The sequence below is a fragment of the Colletotrichum abscissum genome (genome assembly GCF_030869225.1).
Source record: "Colletotrichum abscissum strain IMI 504890 chromosome Unknown Scaffold_9.1, whole genome shotgun sequence".
NCBI classification, from domain to species: Eukaryota; Fungi; Ascomycota; class Sordariomycetes; order Glomerellales; family Glomerellaceae; genus Colletotrichum; species Colletotrichum abscissum.
In genome coordinates, this window is record NW_026850536.1 from 756,130 (window position 1) to 777,195 (window position 21,066).

The following is a 21,066-nucleotide window of genomic DNA, read 5'->3' on the forward strand; positions in this document are numbered from 1 at the left end:
GTCCCTGCCTAGTTGTCCGAAAGGAGGGAACAACAGAAGAAACTCACACACGCGCGCGAACACAACAAAGGTTGCGAATAAATGGGTAGTAGCAATACGAGATAGAACAAATGTCTGTTGTGTTCTTTAGATGGAGAAGTGAGACGGCGACGACGACGACGATCTTCACCTCTTCTTCTTGGTGAGCTCCCGCTCAGCCAACACGCCATCGAGTGTCTTGGCGGCCCAGCGCTCGCGCTTCCTGAACACGCCGTTGAAGAACTCGGGCATGACCATGCGGCTGTTGGCGTGCTCGAGCGCGAAGCCGACCTCTGCGTCCTTTCCGCACCGCTCGCGCGTGATGCGGACCGCCTCGTCGAGCATGTCGGTGCCGACGCCTTTACCGCGGTACCGGAGCTTCGTCGTCCAGGCGCGGATGATGCCCTTTCCGCCGCGGAAGCTCGAGGCCTTGTTGCGGCGCCGGCTGCTGAAGGTGGAGGCGACGGCCGGGCTCGCGGGCTCCAGGTGGAGCACTAAGGCGCCGACGAGCTCGTTCCCGAAGCGGGTGCCGAGGACGAGGTCCTCTTCGTCGGCGGAGGCGTCCGGGTGGGGCCGGATGAAGGACCAGGACATTTGCTCGGCGAGGGGCAGGTAGCCGCTCGTCGCCCAGCGGATAGCGAGGAGGTAGGTCATGATAACGCCGCTGAAGAGGGTGAAGGCCAGGCCGATGTCGCCTTGGCGGGCGTAGGAGTACTGGTAGGCGACGCCGAGGGTCGCTGTGAGGCCTGCGAGCGGGACGGGGTGGAAGACGAGTGAGTAGGCGGCCTGTTGGCGCTGCTGGGCGATGGAGTCTGCTACGAGGTGGAGGGCTTCGGCCTTATCCTCGCGGGTGGAGAGGACCTCGAGCGACAAAGGAGGGATGTCGTCAAAGGGGTCGAGAGTCTGAGATGTTGCCAGCGGAGACGGGGCTGCCGGGCGGTGGGTATTGGAAGCCACCGTAGGCTGGAGGACGGGTGTGTTGGTGTTGGATGACATGGCGGATGGGTTCAGGACCAAGTTGGCGCGGAGAAATGTGAAGAAGGCTGGATAGACTGGTCAGTTTGCTTTCGTCGTGATGCCGGGTCCAAGTTGAGAGCATTAATGAAAGCCAAGTGGAAAGAGGGAGAAAAAAAAAAGAAATGTGGTCATGTAGTGAAGTGACTTGCGAGGTTGTGACAGACAGGATGAAAAGCTTGTCAATAGTTGAGATGAGATTTTTGTGTTCCACGTCCTCTTCTGGATTGGTTCTAGAGCACCGAGAGGCCGATGACCGTGAATGTGGCCGAAACTTTCGGCGCTTTTGCTGCACGTTCTGAAAAAAAGCCAGATCCCCAAACGATCCTGCCGGAGCGTTGGAAAATGAGATTGGATGAACTTGATGACGATGTTCGGGTTTTGGTGTAGGCGGTATGATTGAGTTGTGAAAGAGACACACAACACGAAGTGAGGTCGAATGAAAATGCCAAGGTGAGAGGAGAGGTAACGTTGAAGAATATGTGGTCAAGAAGAATTGATTTAAAGAGCCGCAGGGCAGAAGCGCAGGGAAGACGCAACGAGAAACCAAATGAGGGAAGAGGGAAAAAAAATCGTGTTAACTCTTACCTGCGCTTGTCTTGATTGCGGGGACCGCATGATTGAAGGTATCGGTAAGGGCATTGTGAGAGTGCCAGTTGCTCACATTGAGCTCGCGAATGCCCATGTGGTGTGGTGAATCCATCTTATTGGCCCGTTGGTCTAGTCGACTTGACGACCCAGTTTCGTTGCTGGCTGTCCGGTCCTAGAAGGAGAAATCGGTCGCTTATTAGGCGGGCAATTGTACGGATACGTCTCGTCTTCTGTTGGGGGCGGGTTTGCCGTCAAGACTAGGGAGAACCGCCGGTAACAGGGAATAAAAGACGCCGGCTCGGGGGTGGTTGGAAATTGGAGAGTTGGGGCTGGTTGAATTCTTAGTGGCGGCAGCTGGCGACAGACGATGGTAAGCGCCGCCGCGAAGCTCAAGATGGATGGTGGTCTCGTGAGGTCGTAGAGTGGAAAGAAGAGAGAGGACCCTGTCACGGGAAGGGGGCTGCAACATGGATCGATGGGTTCCGTCTCTCGTCTATATATCCTCCAGGGTTGGCCAGGTTCCTTCGTCCAAAGAAGGCCCCAAATACGTCGTTCGTTCGTGTCTTTGGCGTCGGCGTTGGGGGTGGCTGGAATGTCCAGGGAACAGAGTTGTTGGTGGCCGTTGCGTTATGCCCTTGGGTATTAGTAGTATGGTGGTTTATCGCCGGTAAGGTTGGTCTGGTCAAGGTCTGTGGTGCCTGGGTCTTGGACTGTGTCTGTTGGTTTTGAGTCGGCCGTTGGACTTGCACACAGACAGGTATCTGTAAGATGAATCGCCCGCGCACCCGTCGTCGGGGATCCCGTCCCAAAAGTGGCTGGTGAAGGGGGCTTGATGAAGAAAGAAGCCAGGGGAAGAGGGAAAGAAACAAAGCTCGGAAAAAAGGATTAAATAGAGAGTAAGAAGGGTCTTGTGGTATTTGTTACTTTGTTACTTGACCCCCGTTCCTTCGTCCAGCAAAATGGGAAGACTAATAAGTGGGAAATGAAGAAGAAAAAGGCTTGAGACCTTAAAAATCTGCAGGAAAAGGAAAATTTTGAAGAGTGGGTGGACTTTGGTTAAGTAGGATCGGTAGGCGTGGGCTGGACAGGACAGGACTGGACAGGCCCGGGGATGGATGAGAGAGAGCTGCGAGCACTGATCAATGAGCAACGAGCATGGAGCATGGGATGGGATGGATGGGGAATCGGGATGGGCATGGGAGAAGGCCAAAAAAAAAAAGAAGAGAAAGATTGTCGTCGTGTGCGCGTGCGAATGGGAACCTCCTTCAAACCAAGCTTCGAAACGAAGTACCTCCGCCGCTAGACGTTAGACGTACGGCACAGCCAAGCTACTTTGGGTCTCTTTTCCTTCAGCTCGAACCGGGGCTGCTTGCTGGTAATAGGTATTGCTACTCTTCTGTCCCTCTGCCTCTTATGATTCTTAACCAGGAGACCATGACCGTCACTCTGGAAACCTCACCCCCCAACCCAACCTGGAAGTGTCATGTATCTCTCTTCTTGCTGCGCCGGTTTTTTTGTTGGTGGCTTGATGCATGTGGGTGAGCTAGAGGTGAGGTATACCGCATGTTACCGCCATATCAACCCTAATATCCGTATCATCGGGTCGGATGGCACCACTGGTTGGTTGTTTCTGCGCTCTCTTGGCTCCTCTCTCCTGTCTATCTCTTTCCGCGGTGACGCCAGTGGTTGGATGCATTTGCAAGAGATACATGGAGACGCACACACACACACACGCACACTCTCTCTCTCTCTCTCTTCCTCCATGTCTTTCCGTCTCTTCTTCCTCACCCTCTCTCCCGCTGTATCTCTCTTTCTCAGACACATACTGACAGACAACCCCCCGGTCAACGTGCTTCTCGCGCCAGAGCCAGTGTCGCGCGTGCGGCGTGCTGCTGGGACCAGCAGAACCTAGGATGGTGATGGCAAGGGCTGGGCGGTGGGAAGGATTGCAGCAAGCAGTAACAGCTACTGCAAGAAGCAGGGCAAGCCGCAAATCCGCACCCGCCGTCTTGCAGATTTCTGATAAGGGTCCCCCCTCGCCGAGTGCGCGTGTCACCCGTGTCACCGTGTCTCCGGAGCTTCTCACAGGCTCGATAAGGCGGAACCATGGGAACGCCAATCATGACTGGCGGGGCCGCCGCCATGGCTTGTCAAGCCCAAACAAGGCGGCGAGCGTGCTGCCAGCGTCTGGGACCAACGGACGGGGTTCTTGGCTCGGCCGGAGAGTGGGTGGTGGGGGGAGCAAAGACTGAACAGAGTGAGAGACTGACAGACTGTGACCTTGCCCAGACCAAAGGGGGTGGTGGGGTGCCCAGCCTGGTGGAGGGGTCCTTGTCAGTGAGTCGAGTGTCAGGATCCGATCCAACGCGACGTGACCCAATGCATCATGGATGTGACTTGCTCCCTAGCCTCCTCTCAGGCTCCTCCCATCCCCCCCTGGTAGTGGTAGCGTAGCCCAGAGCAGCCGTCCCCTAGCCCCCCCGGTCTCCAATCGACGGCCTGGGCCCAGATTCTTTCTCCGAACCATCGTCTATTGTTTTTTTGGCGTCTGTCTAGATGTGATGGTCTTTGATGCCATCGGTTTCGAAGAGTCGTCATTCGTTGCAGCTCTTTGCTGGCAAGCAATCAGAGGGGAGCTATTGGCGATGCACAGGCCATGGATTGCGTACATATCTTTCGCGTCCTAGTTCTACGAATAGAGAGATGAGAAGTAAGAGGAGGTAGGTTAGGTGAGGTCGCATAGGTATCTCTCTCATACTCTCACCTCGCACTCTTTCACATTTGCCCTTCCGACATTTTTTCGATATCAGAGTTTCTTGGGGTTAGGCGCGGCGGACTTGGCAAACGGGTGGGTGACATTGCTTCAGACCGCAAGGTTGCTGATTGTCGATTCTGCAAGATGCTGTGTCTCTGGCGTAACTCTGTGAAGCCCCCGAAAAAACAGCTGAAGGTGTGCTGGTAACCCAACTTGGTGGTGTTGGAACTGGCACCACTGACTGACTGGGTTCGTGGTGGTGGTTGGGTGTTGGGGCCTCTTTCTTGGGTGTGGATAGCATGGACCAACGCCATTTTGAGGGTGGTGGTGGGATGAGTGGGATGGGATTGGACTCATTGGATTGGATTGGATGTCTTGGAACTGATAGCGAATTCGCCCGGTAGGCTGGCAGCAGAGAGAGCCAGAGAGCCAGCGAGCGGCTGGTCCGGCCGAAGAAGAAGCAAATCTGTCGACTCAAGCTCGACATGGGCAATGCTGCGAGTGAGGCAAGTTGCAGCTCAAGCTGCAGCACGCGAAAAAAAGGTTTGATTGCGGGCAGATCAATCAGCTCAGTTCCATTACCTACACTAAAGTAGGTAGTTGCTCGCTCTTTCCCGATGCCGTGGCACGTACGGATGTACTATGTATCTCTCTTGCAATGGCAAGTTCTCGTGGTCTGCAACTTCCTCGGGATTCACGCACGTCGCTGATTCAGTATCCATACCTTTCTTCAGCTTACAAAGTACCCCCTCGGATTGTCCTTGCCGTCAATAAACCAAATGACGTGTGCCACGGGGATCACAGCGGGGTGAGAGTTTCTGCTTTTGATTAACACGATGACTCGAGTTCTCTAGAGCAATATCAAGAAGAGAACTCAGTTTCAACCAACAATCAATATCGACACCGGCTCATCTAGGATGTAAAGTACTACCTACTATGAGCATCTGCCCTACAATGTAGTTTACGGAGTAGGTGACGTTCACCCAAGAAAGTCTCACGCCTTCAAATTGACCTCCCCCCCTCTTCTCCCCCAGATTGAGCTTCACAAGCATCCACCAGCAGCAACATCCTTGCCGGGCGCGAATCACGGCTAACCCGCACCACCAGTTTGCTGCCCTTTTCTTGCTTTTACTCCCTCTATCCTTACCTGGTTATCCGTATTTGCTGTCTGTTCGCCGGATCGCCCGCCAACATTCAATATCTAAAGTCCGTCCGCCGCCGAAGGGGGAATTGACCGGTCGTTCACGGCTGATCAAACTACTGCCTTATCTCGTGAGAAAATGCAACGCTGCAGAGTAAGAAAGACGCGAACAAGATAAGAAGAGCAGCGCCGCGCCTTGCATAATGGCGTGCCGCATCATCTTCGCGAGGCCAATTAGACAAAGATTCGAGGTGATAAGGTTGAATTCTCCGGGGCACAATCAATCCAAGGCCGTGTTGCCGCATCATTCTCAAAATGGCTAGCCAAGTAATATTGATGTTGACTTTTTGGTTAACCTTTCTATTAATGTGTCTAAATGTGACCTCAAAATTTCCCCTGCTCAAATACCACGCATCCAAGTATCCGTACTCCGTACCCCAAAGGCTGTATCCCTCGAGGTACCTCAGCCTTCTGAAATTCCCCAAATGCACGGCTTATCGACAACTGCCCTAGACAAGGAACCCATACTAGACTGAGCCGGTAGCAAGCGGGGAAAGCAATGTCGTCTGCCCAATGATCCACGACTCGGAGACGATGGAGCAGACGGCGCCTGCCGGGTTGGCGAAACCGGCTACAGTGTACAAGCCGGGCGGGAGGGTGAGGGTGCCGTTGGCCACGGCCGACGTCGTCGGCACGGTAAACGGCGGGGCGGCGGTCGTGGTGAAGCTGCTGACCGTGGTGGTGAGGCTGCCGCCCGGGCCGGTGCTGACGATGGTGCTGCCGACAGTGGTAACGCTGCCGGACGCCGTGGTGGTGCCGCCGTTGTTTCCACAAGTGGATGCTTTTCTTGGTGTTAGTGAACATGCGTCTTACAGCTTCCATCCAACAAGACAAAAAATAAGTAGAAAGGTGGAAACATACCAACAACGGGACCGAGTTGAACGGGAGCGCAGTTCGCTGGGTACGACACGGTCGGGTCAGCAAAGGTAGCATACACCTGGCCCGCCGCGTCCTGGCAGAACCCAGCCTGGCCGCCAAAGAAAGCCGGGTTTGACCAGGTCAGCGCGCCGTTGCGGAGAGCAAAGGTGACGGTGATGCTTCCTGGCGGGCTGATGGGCCGGAGGGGGATGAAGGGCGTCCCCGGGTTCACGGATATGACTGAATTGCCGACGACGAGCTGGCCGAGCGTGTTCAGGCTGAATTCCGCCGCCACGCCGCAGTCGCTGGTGATGGGGTTGGCGGCCGTGTTGATGAAGCCGCCGGCCGTCTGTCGCTTGCTGATGCCGTTGCTTCGCTCACGAAGGGCGGGGATCGAGGGCTGAGGGGACCCGTCGCCGCCGACGAGGTCGGGGATGGCGCTGGCGTAGGCCCCTGCTGCGTAGGATGCGGCGGCCAGGGCCGCGACTTGCTTGAGGCAAACCATTGTGATAGTGATTGTGAGATGCCCAAGATTTACCCCTGCAAAGTGCAAAAACTTGGTGAGTGAAAGAATGGACGAGGGCAACAAAAGCACCGACTAGCTTGATATTGAACGAGTGACGAAACGAGGGTTGTGGAAAGATCGGGCACTAATCAACGATCAGGGTGTCTAAATGGCCGGGAAGGTTTCCGTATATAAGATACTGCAGGTCATGTAAGCATGGCGATGGCCATCGGTTGGAAAGTCCGATGAATGTTAAACACCTGTTCGTCAGTCTGGAATGTGGGAAATGAAGCTCGCGGCCCAACAAGGGACGGGGGATGAAAGATCCATATGGTTCACATTCCTCAACTTCACGAGTGAAGTAGCACAGTTAGAAGGGAAGCCAACGGGAGCAACCATGTGCCTGCCCATAAGAAAGAGCCGATTCTTTGGACTGCCACTGACGGAATCGCTTCCATACAATTACAAGCAGAGTCATATCTCTTCCTGACGCGTTTTCCAGTATCATACAGGTAACCAGATCAGACTCAAAGCTCAAAACGCCAGCTATGTGTCTTCGCGGAATAGGGGAGGCTGAGACAATGGCGCTGGATAATATGAAAAGGCACGTCGTCGACCTTTGAACGTTGGAATTCAAGTATATCAGCCGCAAACAGAGTCTCGGAGGTTAGAGCAGACAGGCGGCCCGGGGCTAGGTAGGCAATTACTCCATTTGGCATTTGGGTATTGTCCACTGTGGTCTCGGCCCGAACAGATGAAAAACACACTGAAGACTTCAGTATCAGCTGTCGAGGCAACGACCGGCTGGTGGTTGATGGTCTGCCTGTAGCATGTTGCTCCCTTTCTTGCGCCAAGCATACCAGGAGGGAATCCATCATTCAGTCTGTACGACTGTTGACTTCGCATGGCATGATGTGTAACGGTTGAGCAAGAATGCGTATAAGTCGCGATGCAGACCAGCTATTGGTCAGTGCCATCAGCCAATGCTTGCTGACTAAAGGAGCGGTAGTCAAGCATCTCTACGAAAAGCACGCATGATGAGTGGCCTTAACTTACGCCTGTCAGCCCCATCCTGTACGACACCGTGAACATTTACTTAAACGCAGGTATCCGTACAGACGAATGCACATGTTGCCATATGGGGGCCAGCATCGTTCTGGCGGAGCTGACCAGTCTCCAGAGAATATGTCTGCAACTGCTGACGTACTCCAGTCGATGTCGACCCCCGTCGAGGACGATTCTGTAACCGATGCCTGCAAGCTGGAATCGACTAAAACAAAATCCCCGCATCTGGGCCACCCCCTGATGGACAACTCAAAGGCAGCTAGCCAAGCCAAGATGTTTTGGCCCGCCTCAAGTTGTGCTCTTATTCGCCCCAAGAAGTTCGCTCGAAGCTATGCGAATATGACACGATATGCAAGTGCTAGCAGAACGGACCGGCGAGTTGACAGCTCCTGGTGCATCGAATTGGGCCCGCCGTAGCCGCTATACGTGATGGTTGGTTTAGAACTCTTCTGGTCCGGGGGAGAACATCTCGAACTCTCGAATCTCGACGACTCAACGGCTCGCCATTGATGCATGTCTAAGCCCCCATCTTCTCTTTGTCGCTCTTTGGGAATCTGATTGGACCGTGTCAGCCTACAACATGAATCCTTAGCTATGCGGTTCAAAGGAACGGTCGAGGGATGCCGTGCCACCGGCGATCCGCCCACATGCCCGATATTTGAAACAGCGGTTAAGTAGCTTTGCCGCATGTATGCTGTGCCCCCTTTGACGATCGCCCTCTGCCCGAAGCATGCCCTTCTTTTGGTCTGGAGTCTGGGCCAAATGGGGCGTCTTCGTGCAGGTTCGTGTCGTGAAGTGCCAAGAATAAGATGCTTCCTTGAAGATAGGTTGCAGCATCTACTTCATACAACATCGTCCGAAAAGGGGCCCGCTTTCCCCTAACAGATCTTCGAAACGCGCGCCCCCCCCCCCATGTCACCATTCGCTGTGGAGCCCATGACGCCGCCTGATGTCGACATAAAGTCGTCGAATTGGGGCGGGCGACGGATTGAGTCGGCGAAGCCGGCCGGGAGTTGCTCTTTTGTAGATATTATCCGAAGCGGCGGGCTCCATCCGGGATTTCCACATGGTCTTTAACCAAGACAGTGATGTCCGACGGTCTTGGGGGGACTCTATGGGACAGCGCAGGTTGCTAGGCTGGACTGCAGGCGTAGATCGCATGACCACGATTGTCTATGATGGTGATGGGAGGAAACGGAATGCATCAAGACTGTCCAGTAATGCATCAGCAATCGAACTTCAGCGAGCGGTGAGATCAAGTAGGAGGGTGATGGTGCGTGGTCCAGGCCACTGAGCGTCGCTAGCAGACGGACTCTACTGTATGGAGACTTGCCGGTTGTCGACTAGGTAAGAGTCTATGAAAATGAGCGATGCCTTGGATGCAGCTAAGAGTTAGCTTTCCAGACCTCCGGTATAACCCGGAAGAGAAGTGACATGCACGAAGTGTCTGCCGTGGTGATCGTGAACTTGGGGCTGAAGGCCGGACGATTGCACGAAGTTGCAAAGCATCTGTGCTAGCCGTGCCAGGGTTGTGGCCTGCGAGGTATGGTTTAGCAGCAGGCCAACCCCAGTTGTGTGGCCCAAGGAGGGAATAAATTGAACGACGGATGACAGAAGACTTGGGACGATTGCCAGCATGATGGTTTCCGACAAGAGAGTGAGGCATCATGTCGTCAAAATGCCGTCCCGTGAGTTCGACATGCCGAGAGTTCTTTCCCTGCGTACCTGCCCTTGAGGATCCTGCCGTCTTCAGTCGGAAAGCAACACTTGGGAAGGTTCCGTCAAAGGGGCGCATTGCTGCTTTCCTTCCTTCACTGCCATGACACTCACACGATAGCCCCGTGCCTGCCATTAAAGGCTTGCAGTGGGAAAGGAAACTTCAGGGGGGGAAACTTCAGGAAAACCAAAAAATATTCAGAGAGTTCAGCTTTTACTTGATCCCGTCTTTCCCGCGAACTCAATTTTCTTCCGACACTTAGCTGAAAGAGTCTGCAGGGACAACAACTTAACGCAAAGTCATATCGCCATCCCATGTGTACGGCGTATACCTACAGCTACACGATACTGCCAGCCGACATTGAGTAGGTACTCTCATCGCTACCTCTCTGAGGCGAGGACATCACGCAGTTGCTTACTCCATCTCTCCTGTAATTCCACGGAGGATTGGTTGCGCCGGCATTCCATCCCTCTAGTGGCTGAACTCCGTGTTCATCAGCACAGCTCAATGTGCAAAGCCACTGCGGCACAGCCTACGATATCATCTCTTGACTACGGATAGCCCAGGACTTTCGGCCTGCCTCGTATCGGGCTCGGGTTCTGGAGGCTCCGAAAGCCTCAGCGTCCTGCATTCCGCCAATGCTCACCAGTATCGGTTCTCTGACCAATCGTCTATGCAAGCGCACCGCAAGGCGGATAGCAAGGCATTCTACTCCGTACTCCGTACGCTTCAAGCCTGTGTTTCCTGCACCAACCGCGGCTCGCCATCCAGTCATTGGCTGTGTGCCTTGCTGCCTCTGCGCAGCCATCAACACCGTGGTTGGCTAGATGCAGAGCGTTGCCAGGTAATATTTCGATCTCGAGATACTACCAGACTGAGACGGGGGATGATGCCGTCTACCTCATTTCTTGTCGCAAGTGTTGATGAGTGTTAGTCCTATGAGGCTACTACCTAGAAACAGAGGAAGACGAGGCCAAGCCGAGCCTATCCGTGTTCATGACCAGGAGACCTGAACGATTTATTGATTCGAAATCTGTTTGTTGAAAGAACAATAAAAGGTTCCGTGTTGACTCGAAATTGAACCTCACAAGGTAAGGTAATTCGCTAACATGCGCAGCCAAAATCTCACTCCGCCCTGTGACCCTCTGGTCCTCTCACCTTGAAGCCTCGGAGGCCTGCCACCCTGCCTGCTTACCTCACCGTGCCGTCCACTCTACAGAGTACGGATACGCGGTATGGCATTGGATGGCACCCGACCCGCACTGAATGTCTCTTCCCCCCTCTCTGGCGCTCTTTGGCGGGACGGTCTGACCAAAGTTCGCTCCGCAGCACGCACAGCATCTGCCGGTGGCCCGGGAGGAGACCACCTTTTTCAGCCAGTCCCGACCCGCAGCTCAAGTCCTAGGGATGCTACCAAGTCCTGAGAGTCCTACGAGTCTACCTACGACACCGACCAGCCTTGATACAATCTTGCAGGCTTCATCCACCTCATCCTATGGACAGATAAAACCAAAATGGGTGGCGGATCAGTCTCGACCCGTCTTTGACCGTTGCTTTCCTTGCAATTTTGTCCTTAGACTTCCACCTGTCCGTCCTTGGGAGCACCTTGGGCGCACTATGGAGTCCAAGACTTCGCTGTCGCCCTTCGGGGATGACCGCCGTTCGCTGAATCAGAGCCCTTCGCCTTCAGCCCTACGAGCTCTCACCTCGTCCCGCCTCAGTTTCGGCCGCTCACGACGGGACTCTTGCTCCACGAATTCGACTTCAACCTCTTCGGCCCGCTCATCTATTGACTCAACCACCTCGCCATCATGCGTGTAAGTCCGGTTTGCTTTCTTTGTAGCCTCGTAGATCCTGGGCTGAGATGAGAATCGCAGTACTCGTACAGTGAAACCAGACCAATGCGCTCTGCACAGGTTCATAGTATGGGCCGCCGTCCAGCGTAACAAGTCTCAAAAGATGACGGCCACTGATCGTCTCGAATGTCCAATGCTTCGCTGTCGGAAGAGGTTTCCAGACCATGCCGCTATGCTGGAGCATCTCTACGAATGCCCTCAGCTTGGCACTGGCGAGTATTGGTGCTATGAGTGTAGCAAGGCCGAGAAGTTCACCGATGGAAACTGCAAACGATGCCTCGGCCATCCTGGAAAGAGACGCAAGATCATGAGCGTCGCTAAAAACTTCTTCTCATCCCTGGGGCATAAGTCAAGAAATAACCAGAGAATTCCCGACTTCCGCCTGGACAACGTATCCGAAGTCGCCATGGCACCACCTCCGAGTTACGACGACTCCTTGCACATCCAACCACACCAAGTTGAGCTTTCTTCGTCGTCGGAGATCTTGGAGATTGACTCAGTCGAAGTTCCCTGGCCTTTACCCTCGAATGCAAACCGCAACACTATGGTTACTCAACCTCATGTATCTATGGGCATGGTTCCGGCAAATCTCCAGCACCCAAACTCGATTCTGCCCGATCCTTGGTTTGCGCAGAACAATTTGGACATCGGCGAGAATACCATGGGCAAAGCCGACCGGCCATTGTTGGCCCTTGATACTGATGTTTTTAGCCAACCCCGCAAACAACTGCAGCCCACGACAAGAACTAAGAATCTATCGCCAAGCAATTCACTTAGATCAAACGCGAGCACTGATACAACTGCTAGCTACCTCATTTCGCCCGCGTCTGCCTATAGTGGCGCATGGACAACTGCCGAGACAAATATCACATCACCGACCTCTGACGGCGGCTCTGGCGGATATCTCTCCAGAGGATGTTCTAATGCGAGTCGATACTCAAATAACAGCGTGGAGCCATATAACTTCATTTCGGAGCTTCCGGCAGATGACATTCTACTGCAACCTTTTCCTATGACACTTCCGGCCGTTGATTTCGACCAGCCGGCATCCTCATTGGAGATACCAGCCGCCGTTAGCCCAATATCCGAAGCCGCCGATGTTCCTGCTCAGCAAACATTCGACATTCGTGCGCTCAGCACTCTTTCGGAAGAGGCTTTGTTTGATCATGTTGTCGACGCCAACTCGCTTGTCGGATCGGCGTGGGATACCCTCAAGACTCACATCAGCTCCTCCCTGGAAAAGCTGCAGCATGTCCCATATAGTGCTCTCGTAGCACAGCTGAAAGATCTCTCGACGCAACAAGTAGCAGACAAGGCCCTCGTTACGTTGAAGGGCATGTCTGAGGGTAGACAACCTGCTACCAGCATCGATATCCTTTGCTTCGTTCATCTCATCTATTCCATCTCGCTCGTCGTCCACGAAGATGGTGCTCGGGACCACTCCAGGGATCTATTTGCTCAAACATCTCTGTACGGCAATGTGCTCCCTGATTGGGAGAAATCAGATTATCTTCGAGTGGCATCAGCGATTTGGCAGCCCTTGAATCTATCTGCCGGGAAACTGGATGGCGTCCTATCAAGAAATTACGGGGGTGAAGTTTCTCGGTCGTCGAGCAAAAAGGGCAAAGAACGGGATCCTGGTCTATCGACATATCAGCCGGAACCTGGACAGGATAAATTGTTGGAGGTGGCAATGTTCTTCCTAGATGGTACGTATACACTGGCTTTTGAGCTGGTTGACAACTGCTTACCCTAGATTACAGAGTTGGACTATGCTGTCCTGTCCAGCGGGCAACCCGAGTCGGACGAAGTCTTGACCTCGCTACTTTGGGCACAGCATTGGCGATACGATACCGATCGGGCTCCATTGAACGGTGCACTGTCTGCAAGCTTCAAAGGAATTCGTAGCAAACTCAACCAAGACTTCCCTCACGCCGATGGTCTAAGTGCAAAGTTGAAGCGTATTCAGAAGCGCATCAACGATGGTAATATTTGGTGCGCCAGGCAAGCAGAGATAGAGCTTATGCAAGCCGGTAAAGTAAGTATCAAGTAACAGAGGAGCTCTTACCGTACTATGCTAACATCGTGAGCAGAGTTCCATGGTGTTGTCGAACTACTTTAATCATTATGTCCCGACCGTCAGGGCGCAGTCAGAGATCCTCTACGCCAATCCAGGGACTGTCTCACGGATAAGCTATTACGCATACGCTATCAATCTGGTGGAGTCTATCATTCGCGGTATTTGCACAAAGGAGAGACTGGAGAAGGCCACTCCAAACCCTTCCAAGATGACGAGCGAAGCGGCCCTCGATGATTTCATGAATCTGACAACGACCTTGGGCGACATAACTTGGGGCGATGTCCAGACTACGACGACCGACGCGCCGCTTATCCCGTCGTCCATGCCTGATATTGATATTTGCATGGATGTAGATAGCAAAGGCTTGTCGGATCAGTTGAAGATGTTCTTTGAGGAGGGTGGAGTTCCAGCAGCGCCGGCCTTCCGGACACCACCATCCACGACACAGCCCAACAACGCACCTGACAAGTCTGGGGCCAAAGTCCAGGAAGATCTACCTTCGAGCTCAGCACCAAAGACAGAGGCTGAGGCCAACGAGAAGTGTGAAATCTGTGGATACCGGCCAAAAGGCCACCCTCAGTGGTTCAAGGGGAGCATGGCAAAGCACAAGAAAATGCAACACTCGACGGCGCCGCCAAAGATTTACAAGTGTCCGTTTCCGGGGTGCACAAGCCAGTATAAGAACCGACTAGACAATTTAAAGCAGCACCAGCAAGACAAGAACCACTTTGTGGACGGGGAAACCGAGAGGAGACCGAGCAAGAGGAAGAAGAGAGACTAGCGGAGTTTTTGAGACCTGATTACTTGGACAGTGATCCGCACGATAGAATGGGTTTTGATTTCTGGAGTTAACTGGATGGATGTAAAGATACCACATGAGCGAACAGAGCCTGGGTTCTTCCTTTGTTGCTATTTTTTTGTTGTGTTTAGCAAGACACTGTATTCTATACCCTCGGTTTCGCACTCATGGCATCCGATGACGGAAAACGAATATGACATTACAACATGATTATTCATATTGAAAACATCAGTCAATGGAGTACGTTTCGAGGCTCCAACATTGCCTACAGCAACTTATCAATGGCATTGGTTTGTATCTCTGTACGATTCAAGGGTCCCGGCTTGGTATGGAATTGACTCGAAAATTACATGTATGCTAGAATTCACTGGATGGCAATTATGTAGAGAGATATTCGAAAAGGGTGGGCTTTACCAAATCACCTATAGCCAACTTGGAATAGAACAAATTGGGCAACACATAAAGCGGATTTGTTAGTGATTGTTGACATTGAACATGCCACATTGCTAACGACTGTCTTGTCGAATACAGAAAACCGTAGCATATGAAAGGTATGGCTTCTACCCAAGAATTACCACACACACCCGGCAAACCTGAGCTTTAGCAGCTTTTGGCACAGAGCTCATTCACCTCGGTGAGGTCGGTGTAGGCAATATGAAAACACGCCACTCTTTTGATAGCCCAGCCTTGGGCAGGGATCGGACCTGGTAGGTACATCGTTGGGACTGGCAGAGGTAGGACCCCCCACTAGAAAAGCACCGCGAAAAGCACAGACAGGCCACCCAGTTCACTCACTATCCGGTCTCGATTTTGTAACATTTACGCAGGTGCCGGGGGTGGGTTGTAAGGCTGATTTGCGGGCTTCCAGGGGGAGCTTGGTGCTGTAGCGAGCCGTCGAAACCCCCGTAAATGCATGGGGTGCGGGACGGGATAGTGTTTTCGTAAGGGAGGTACGGATACCTTGGGTAGGATACCTAAGGTACGAGATGGGAGCTTCCTCTCTTGTTTGTACCTTGCGTGGCCGTGAAGAAGGCAACAGCGTTTGTAGTCCGCTCTTTGATGGCCCGATGTAGAAGGCATGATATGCAGAACCTAAAATTGTTCTTCTCGACTCGTACTGTTCAGAAATTCGGGGTTGTGGAAGGGGACCTGAACAGAGCAGTTGGAGGGGGCGTGGGCGTGTGGTCTGGTCGAGGTCCCCTGGAGCCCTGGGAGGAGCTTGTACCTGCAAAAAAAGGTGGTACAAGCGCAATCTGGATACCTGAGGTGTGCGGTGATGGTCCATCGAGGACCTGGGTACCTTATGGGTGGCTTATCTAATCAGCCTTGCCTCTAAGGAGTGCGAATAGAAAAAAGCAAGTCCATCAAGTCGCGTCCAGCGCAGCGCAGCACGCCTCAGCTGTCAGATCAGAGAGGTGTCGAGCCAGCGCAAAATGACTTTTGGAGCCCTCAAGTGACACCTTTTCCCACCCACTCGGACACTCCCGCCATCTTGCGATTTTTCCAATCTCACGCCTCTGTTCGGGGACGTGGGTAAACGCCAGGAGCTGTCACCCTCCTCTTATTCCTACGTGCACCTGGATGCCGTACCTAGTGGATGGAGTACCTGTAGGGAGCAGTCAAGATCAATCAATGAACCTTTTGAGCCTCAATTGTAGATGTGCACCAACTGTGGATTCCTCTCCCATCCCGCGTCTGCGCTTTGAACCGGCTGAACGCGCGCAAGTTCTTTAATCCGATATTCTGCTGCTCTCGTGTTCACCCTTGACGAAACACGTTGCCATTCTGGCTCTGTTATTGTTTTTTTTTTCTTTTCCCCTCTCTCTCACGCGCTGACGAGCGCCAGCACTGCCAGGCAGGCGGTTAAAAAAAGAAGTCGGCACAGCCAACAATGAGGAAGAAAAGGGGGGGCCGCTATGTCCGTTCTTAATGACATCACCGCTGGGCTACTAGTCACGTGTTGTGTGCCACTCCAGCCAATGCCAGCTGGCCCAAAGCCTCCAAGGGGGGCAAAAGGGGGTGGGGTCTCCCCCTCGAGTCTTGACTCCTCAGGCTCCGGTCCCGATCCTAACCCTTCAGGCTTCAGGTCCTTCCCTTGAGTTTGGCCGTCGCCGCCCCGTCCCTTCCCTCTCTTTGATGCGCGCCCGCCCAAAAAAAATAGTTCGGGTGCACCTTGAGGAAACTTGAGAAGGCCCGCGCCACAGAAAATTTCTCCCGGTCGCCTTTCAGCTTTACCTTAGGCTTCCCCTTCCCTGTCTCCCCCTCCTGGTCCTCACTGTTCTTCCCCATCGCCCTTTGGCTTTCTGTGTGCTTTGCTGCTGCTGCTGCCAGCGCTCTCTGGCCTTTCCCGTCAGTCCTTTTTGACTTGACACGGTCCTTGGTGTCAAGTCCCAAGTCCCAAGTCCAAGTCCACGTCCTCCCCCCCCCCAATCCGCCCAGGTCTCTTCCATGTCCGCCGCCCTTCTCTTCCTCGCACACCACCCTTCACACCTCGCATGTTTGCTCTCCCCCTTCTTTTCTGTGCACACCTCCCAGAACCCACACACACTCCACGCCTCTCCCTCCCCCCAATCCCATTATCGACACCCCCAGACCACATTCAAGGGTTCGTTTGTTGCATCCTTTTGAGCATCTCTGGGATTCGGGTTACGATAGCGGAGGCTCAACGACTTTGAGCCAACGACTCCGACGTCCAAAGTCGAAACTCCACGCGACTCTCCATCCGTTGATTCTGACGATACCCTCGCCAGACACGTTCTCCCCCGAAGCCTCGCCTCGCCTCGGCGGGTGAACGACTCCCCCCTCACCCTCACACACACGCACACGTCCGACCTCACGCTCCTTCTTCTTCGCCCTCCTCGCCCTCCCTCCCTCGTCTCCATCAAAGGCTTCGACCACCCTTCTCTCGGCACACAATGTCGAGTCTGGGGCAGTCGGGAAACAGCCATCCAGGCCTCGCCTTTCCCCAGCCGGGTAGCCTTCGACGAAGTCACGGCGGCCCAGGCGGCTTCCCGCCCCTGCAACACGCGAATCCTGCCCAAAAACCATCGCCAGGCCCTCATAACGCGTCCCCTTATCAACAACAAGCATACACGCCTCAGCAGCCGCCCCAGGCTCAATATCCTCATCACCTCTTCCAGACACCGACGCCCGTCAATGGCAACGTCAACGGAACCTCGCGTCCCCCGAGCCACGTCCCCAATGCCGCCGCCCTGGGAGCACGCCAGAGGGGGCCGCCCCAGAGGCAGCAGATGGGCCAAGGCGGCCCCAATCTGTTCCTCCCTCTAGGCAATCAGCATGGCCTCGGTCAGCAACAAGGACTCGGTCAACAACAGAGCTTGGGTCAACAGCAGGGCCTGGGAGGTCAACAAAGCCTCAGCCATCAACAGGCCCTCGGTCAGCAGCAAGGCTTGGGACAACACCAAGGTCTCGGTCAGCAGTCTGCCCTCAGCCAGCAAGGCCTCGGCCAACAGCAGGGCTTGAGCCATCAGCAGAGTCTGGGTCAACAGCAGGGACTCGGCCAGCAGCAAGGTCTGGGTCAGCATAATCAACACCCGCAGCACCAGCAGCAGCACCAGGCACATCAACAACACCAACAGCACCAGCAGCAACACCACCAGCAACAACATCAACAGCACCAACAGAGTCTGAGTCAACAGCAGACCCTAGCGCAGCAGCAACAGCAACACCAGCAAACTCTCAGCCAGCAACAAAAGCTGAGCCAGCAGCACACTCTCCATCAGCAGCAGCAGCAGCAACAGCAACAGCAACAGCAACAGCAACAACAAGCCCAGCAGCAGGCCCAGCAACAAGCCCAACAGCAGGCTCAACAGCAAGCTCAGCAGCAGGCTCAGCAACAAGCCCAGCAACAGGCTCAGCAGCAGGCTCAACAACAGCAGCAGCAGCAGCAGCAGCAGATCAAGTCTGAGCCGATCGTGCCGCAGCATACCCCTCAAGCCCAGACTCTATCACAGCCCACGCCTCCCACAGTTCAACAGCAGCTGCCGCAGGTTACCCAGGTCCAGCAGGTGCCTCAGCAAGTCCAGCAAGTTCAGCAGGCCCAACAAGTGCCCCAGGCCTCTCCAGTCCAGCAGCAGGTTCAGCAGCCTGCCCAGGCCCGACCCGAGACGCCTGCCCAGGCTAGCGATCACCATGGGGAGAGTATGGAGGTCGATGCATCCCTGGCCGAGGGTGATGATTCCCTTGAGCCAAAGATGGTTGATGGGGCGCCATTCGTTCCTCGGACGCCAATGGGAGAGATGATGTCTGCTCCTCCCGAGGGAGGCAGCTTTCCAACCTTGGAGGCGGTGCATAAGAGCGTTCTCGCATACTGCACGTCAGTCGGTTACGCAATTGTCATTGGCCGCTCCAAGAAGACAGTTCCTGGGCTCAAAAAGGTTCTGTTCGTGTGTGACCGGGCAGGCAAGCCTCCGAGTCGCGTCAGCCCCGAGTTTCGCAAGCGCAAGACGTCATCGCGTAAATGCGACTGCCAATTCGGCTTCTTTGCCATCGAGCAGCGGACCCAGTGGACGATTCGATACCGACCGGATCCTCAGCATCTGCAACACAACCACGGCCCTAGCGAAAGCCCGCTCCTCCACCCAGCAGCTCGCAAGCTAGACAGCAAGATGGTGGCCGCCGTCAAAGCTCTCAAGGAGAATGGTGAGCCGGCAAAGACAACACCACGAGAAAGAGCAGCCGCTGACTCTTCGACAGGGGTTAGTGTGAACGAGACACTGGAGATACTGCAAGGCGAAAATCCTCACGTTCCCCTCCTCCCTCGCGACATCTACAATGCCAGAGCGGCAATCAATCGCAACCCGCAAAAGGTGGCTACGGGATTGGCAGAGAACAGACCGGCTATATATAGCAAACCACACCCCACGGCAGAAGAGAGGATTCGGGCAGACCTCCGAAAGGAACTCGCCAAGGCACGCGAGGATTTTGACAAGTACAAGGAGGACAAACAAAAAGAGGTGGACGAGTTGAAGAAGAAGCTGGTGGAAAAGGACCAGATCATTGAAAGATTTGAAATGTTCATCGACATTTGCAATCAACGGGTCATGGTTCAACGGGAGAGGCTCGGCGGCCCAGAAGGGTCTGGCAACAACGGCACGTAGTGTGCGGCCGTGGACGGACGGGATTCGGCAGAGGGTATCCTTGCATGATCGGGATCGGGAAACTGGTTTGAGAAGGGGTTTGTACGATGCTTTCCTTTCTGCATCGCGGAAGCATGGCCGTCGGTATGCCGAAAGTGCAAGGCAGGATGGAAACAGGTGTTTGAACGGGGCGGAGTCGATTATTGGTTGTGTTCTGAGGTCGGTCCCATTAGAGGCTGGGGTCATCAGGCAGTTTTTTGTCCTTTATTATTTTCTTTCTGTTTATCTGGAAGTCCGGGGTTGCATTGGGTGGGATTCAACCAGCAAACTATCGCGAACATGACTGAAGCAAGCATTCGACTTTTGACCATGTTACTTGATGCAACTTTACGTGACATTGACAGGCTGCGGGAAGTCGCGTCGGGAACGTCGAATATGTAGAGACGGAGACTCCGTAGGCCATACGGATATATGAAAGCCAGCTTGACCGCGGCAAGTAGCAATCAGAAGGAACGCAACATGGGATATCAATGCGGCAATGAACAGCATCTTGAGGTCAAATATCGAACAAAGTAAAGTGAAAGGTGAAGTAGTGGTAAGGTAGTGGGGCAAGGGCGCGCGCGGGCTGGGCGGGAAGCTGCAGCTCAAGCTCGAGCTATCCAGGGGTCGCTGCTAATTAAGAGGCGATTTTAAGAGTAATTTTGGATCCCAAGGATAGCGGGCGCGGGCGTTGGATGTGGCAGATTGGATGGCCATTTTCGTACTGGTAGCCATCCAAACGGACCAGGGGGTTCTAGCGATATGTATGTAGTCAGGTGATGGCGATTTGTGAAGAGAACAGGAGCGGAAGACCATCTCAATTTTATCATGCTGCTCTCGATCTTTGAGGCAGAAGTGTTGATGGGTATTCTGTACTCCGTAGTTGTAGGTCAGGTACCTTTAGGTATTTAGACGCGTCGTTGGCTGCATTACCTAAGACATGCGCATGTGAAGAAAGAACAGCTGTTGTTTCTGAGGTACAGATAGGTATGCAAGCCCACCAGTGAAGGGGGAGGGAGGGGCTTGTTGCTGCTGCTGCTGCTGCTGCTGCTGCTGCTGACTGTTTCCTGTCCCGAAATGTAGACATGCACAGGGAGGGGACCCTGATGCAGATTTATGCCTGGTGCCAGTGGTGCAGTTGAAATGTACAGACGGGACGTGTTCTGGCCAGCGTGTCTGGGCTCCTCTTATTCCCCTTTGGCAGCATGCATTGCCAGCACAGGAGCGAAAAAAAAAAAAAAAAGAGGATTTGGTCGCGGTAGATCGGAGCTTTGATTTGGCAGACTCAGAGGATACAGCCAATCAAAAGACTCCCATAGTCCCGGGTGGATACTCCGGGCAGTCTACGTACAGTCTACGTACCTGAGCTTGAGTGGCCAGCAAACCTCCTGACACATGCTGTCGCGACAAGGGTCCTGCCTGGTCGCGTTAAAACTCGCAGACATTGGATCTCAGGGAAAGGAAAGGAC

At 54.0% G+C, this 21,066-nt stretch overlaps 5 protein-coding genes across 5 annotated transcripts; 3 read left to right on the plus strand and 2 right to left on the minus strand.

Annotated features, from left to right (window-relative positions):
* Positions 1 to 165: 165 nt before the first annotated feature.
* Positions 166 to 1,735, minus strand: CABS01_04746 (acetyltransferase; the record flags this gene model as incomplete). The annotated part of the gene is made up of 2 exons (XM_060538116.1): positions 166 to 1,061; positions 1,621 to 1,735. The coding sequence occupies 2 exons, from the start codon at positions 1,733 to 1,735 to the stop codon at positions 166 to 168; spliced, it is 1,011 nt and encodes a 336-aa protein (XP_060389778.1).
* A 4,311-nt stretch (positions 1,736 to 6,046) lies between these two features.
* On the minus strand, positions 6,047 to 6,942 carry CABS01_04747 (uncharacterized protein; the record flags this gene model as incomplete). The annotated part of the gene is made up of 2 exons (XM_060538117.1): positions 6,047 to 6,360; positions 6,441 to 6,942. The coding sequence occupies 2 exons, from the start codon at positions 6,940 to 6,942 to the stop codon at positions 6,047 to 6,049; spliced, it is 816 nt and encodes a 271-aa protein (XP_060389779.1).
* A 1,185-nt stretch (positions 6,943 to 8,127) lies between these two features.
* CABS01_04748 (uncharacterized protein) lies at positions 8,128 to 8,424 on the plus strand (the record flags this gene model as incomplete). The annotated part of the gene is made up of 1 exon (XM_060538118.1): positions 8,128 to 8,424. One exon carries the CDS (start codon positions 8,128 to 8,130, stop codon positions 8,422 to 8,424), a length of 297 nt encoding a protein of 98 aa, XP_060389780.1.
* Positions 8,425 to 11,341: 2,917 nt separating this feature from the next.
* Positions 11,342 to 14,441, plus strand: CABS01_04749 (uncharacterized protein; the record flags this gene model as incomplete). The annotated part of the gene is made up of 4 exons (XM_060538119.1): positions 11,342 to 11,541; positions 11,602 to 13,289; positions 13,344 to 13,618; positions 13,674 to 14,441. 4 exons carry the CDS (start codon positions 11,342 to 11,344, stop codon positions 14,439 to 14,441), a joined length of 2,931 nt encoding a protein of 976 aa, XP_060389781.1.
* Positions 14,442 to 17,374: 2,933 nt separating this feature from the next.
* On the plus strand, positions 17,375 to 19,579 carry CABS01_04750 (uncharacterized protein; the record flags this gene model as incomplete). The annotated part of the gene is made up of 2 exons (XM_060538120.1): positions 17,375 to 19,121; positions 19,176 to 19,579. 2 exons carry the CDS (start codon positions 17,375 to 17,377, stop codon positions 19,577 to 19,579), a joined length of 2,151 nt encoding a protein of 716 aa, XP_060389782.1.
* Between the last annotated feature and the right edge of the window lie 1,487 nt (positions 19,580 to 21,066).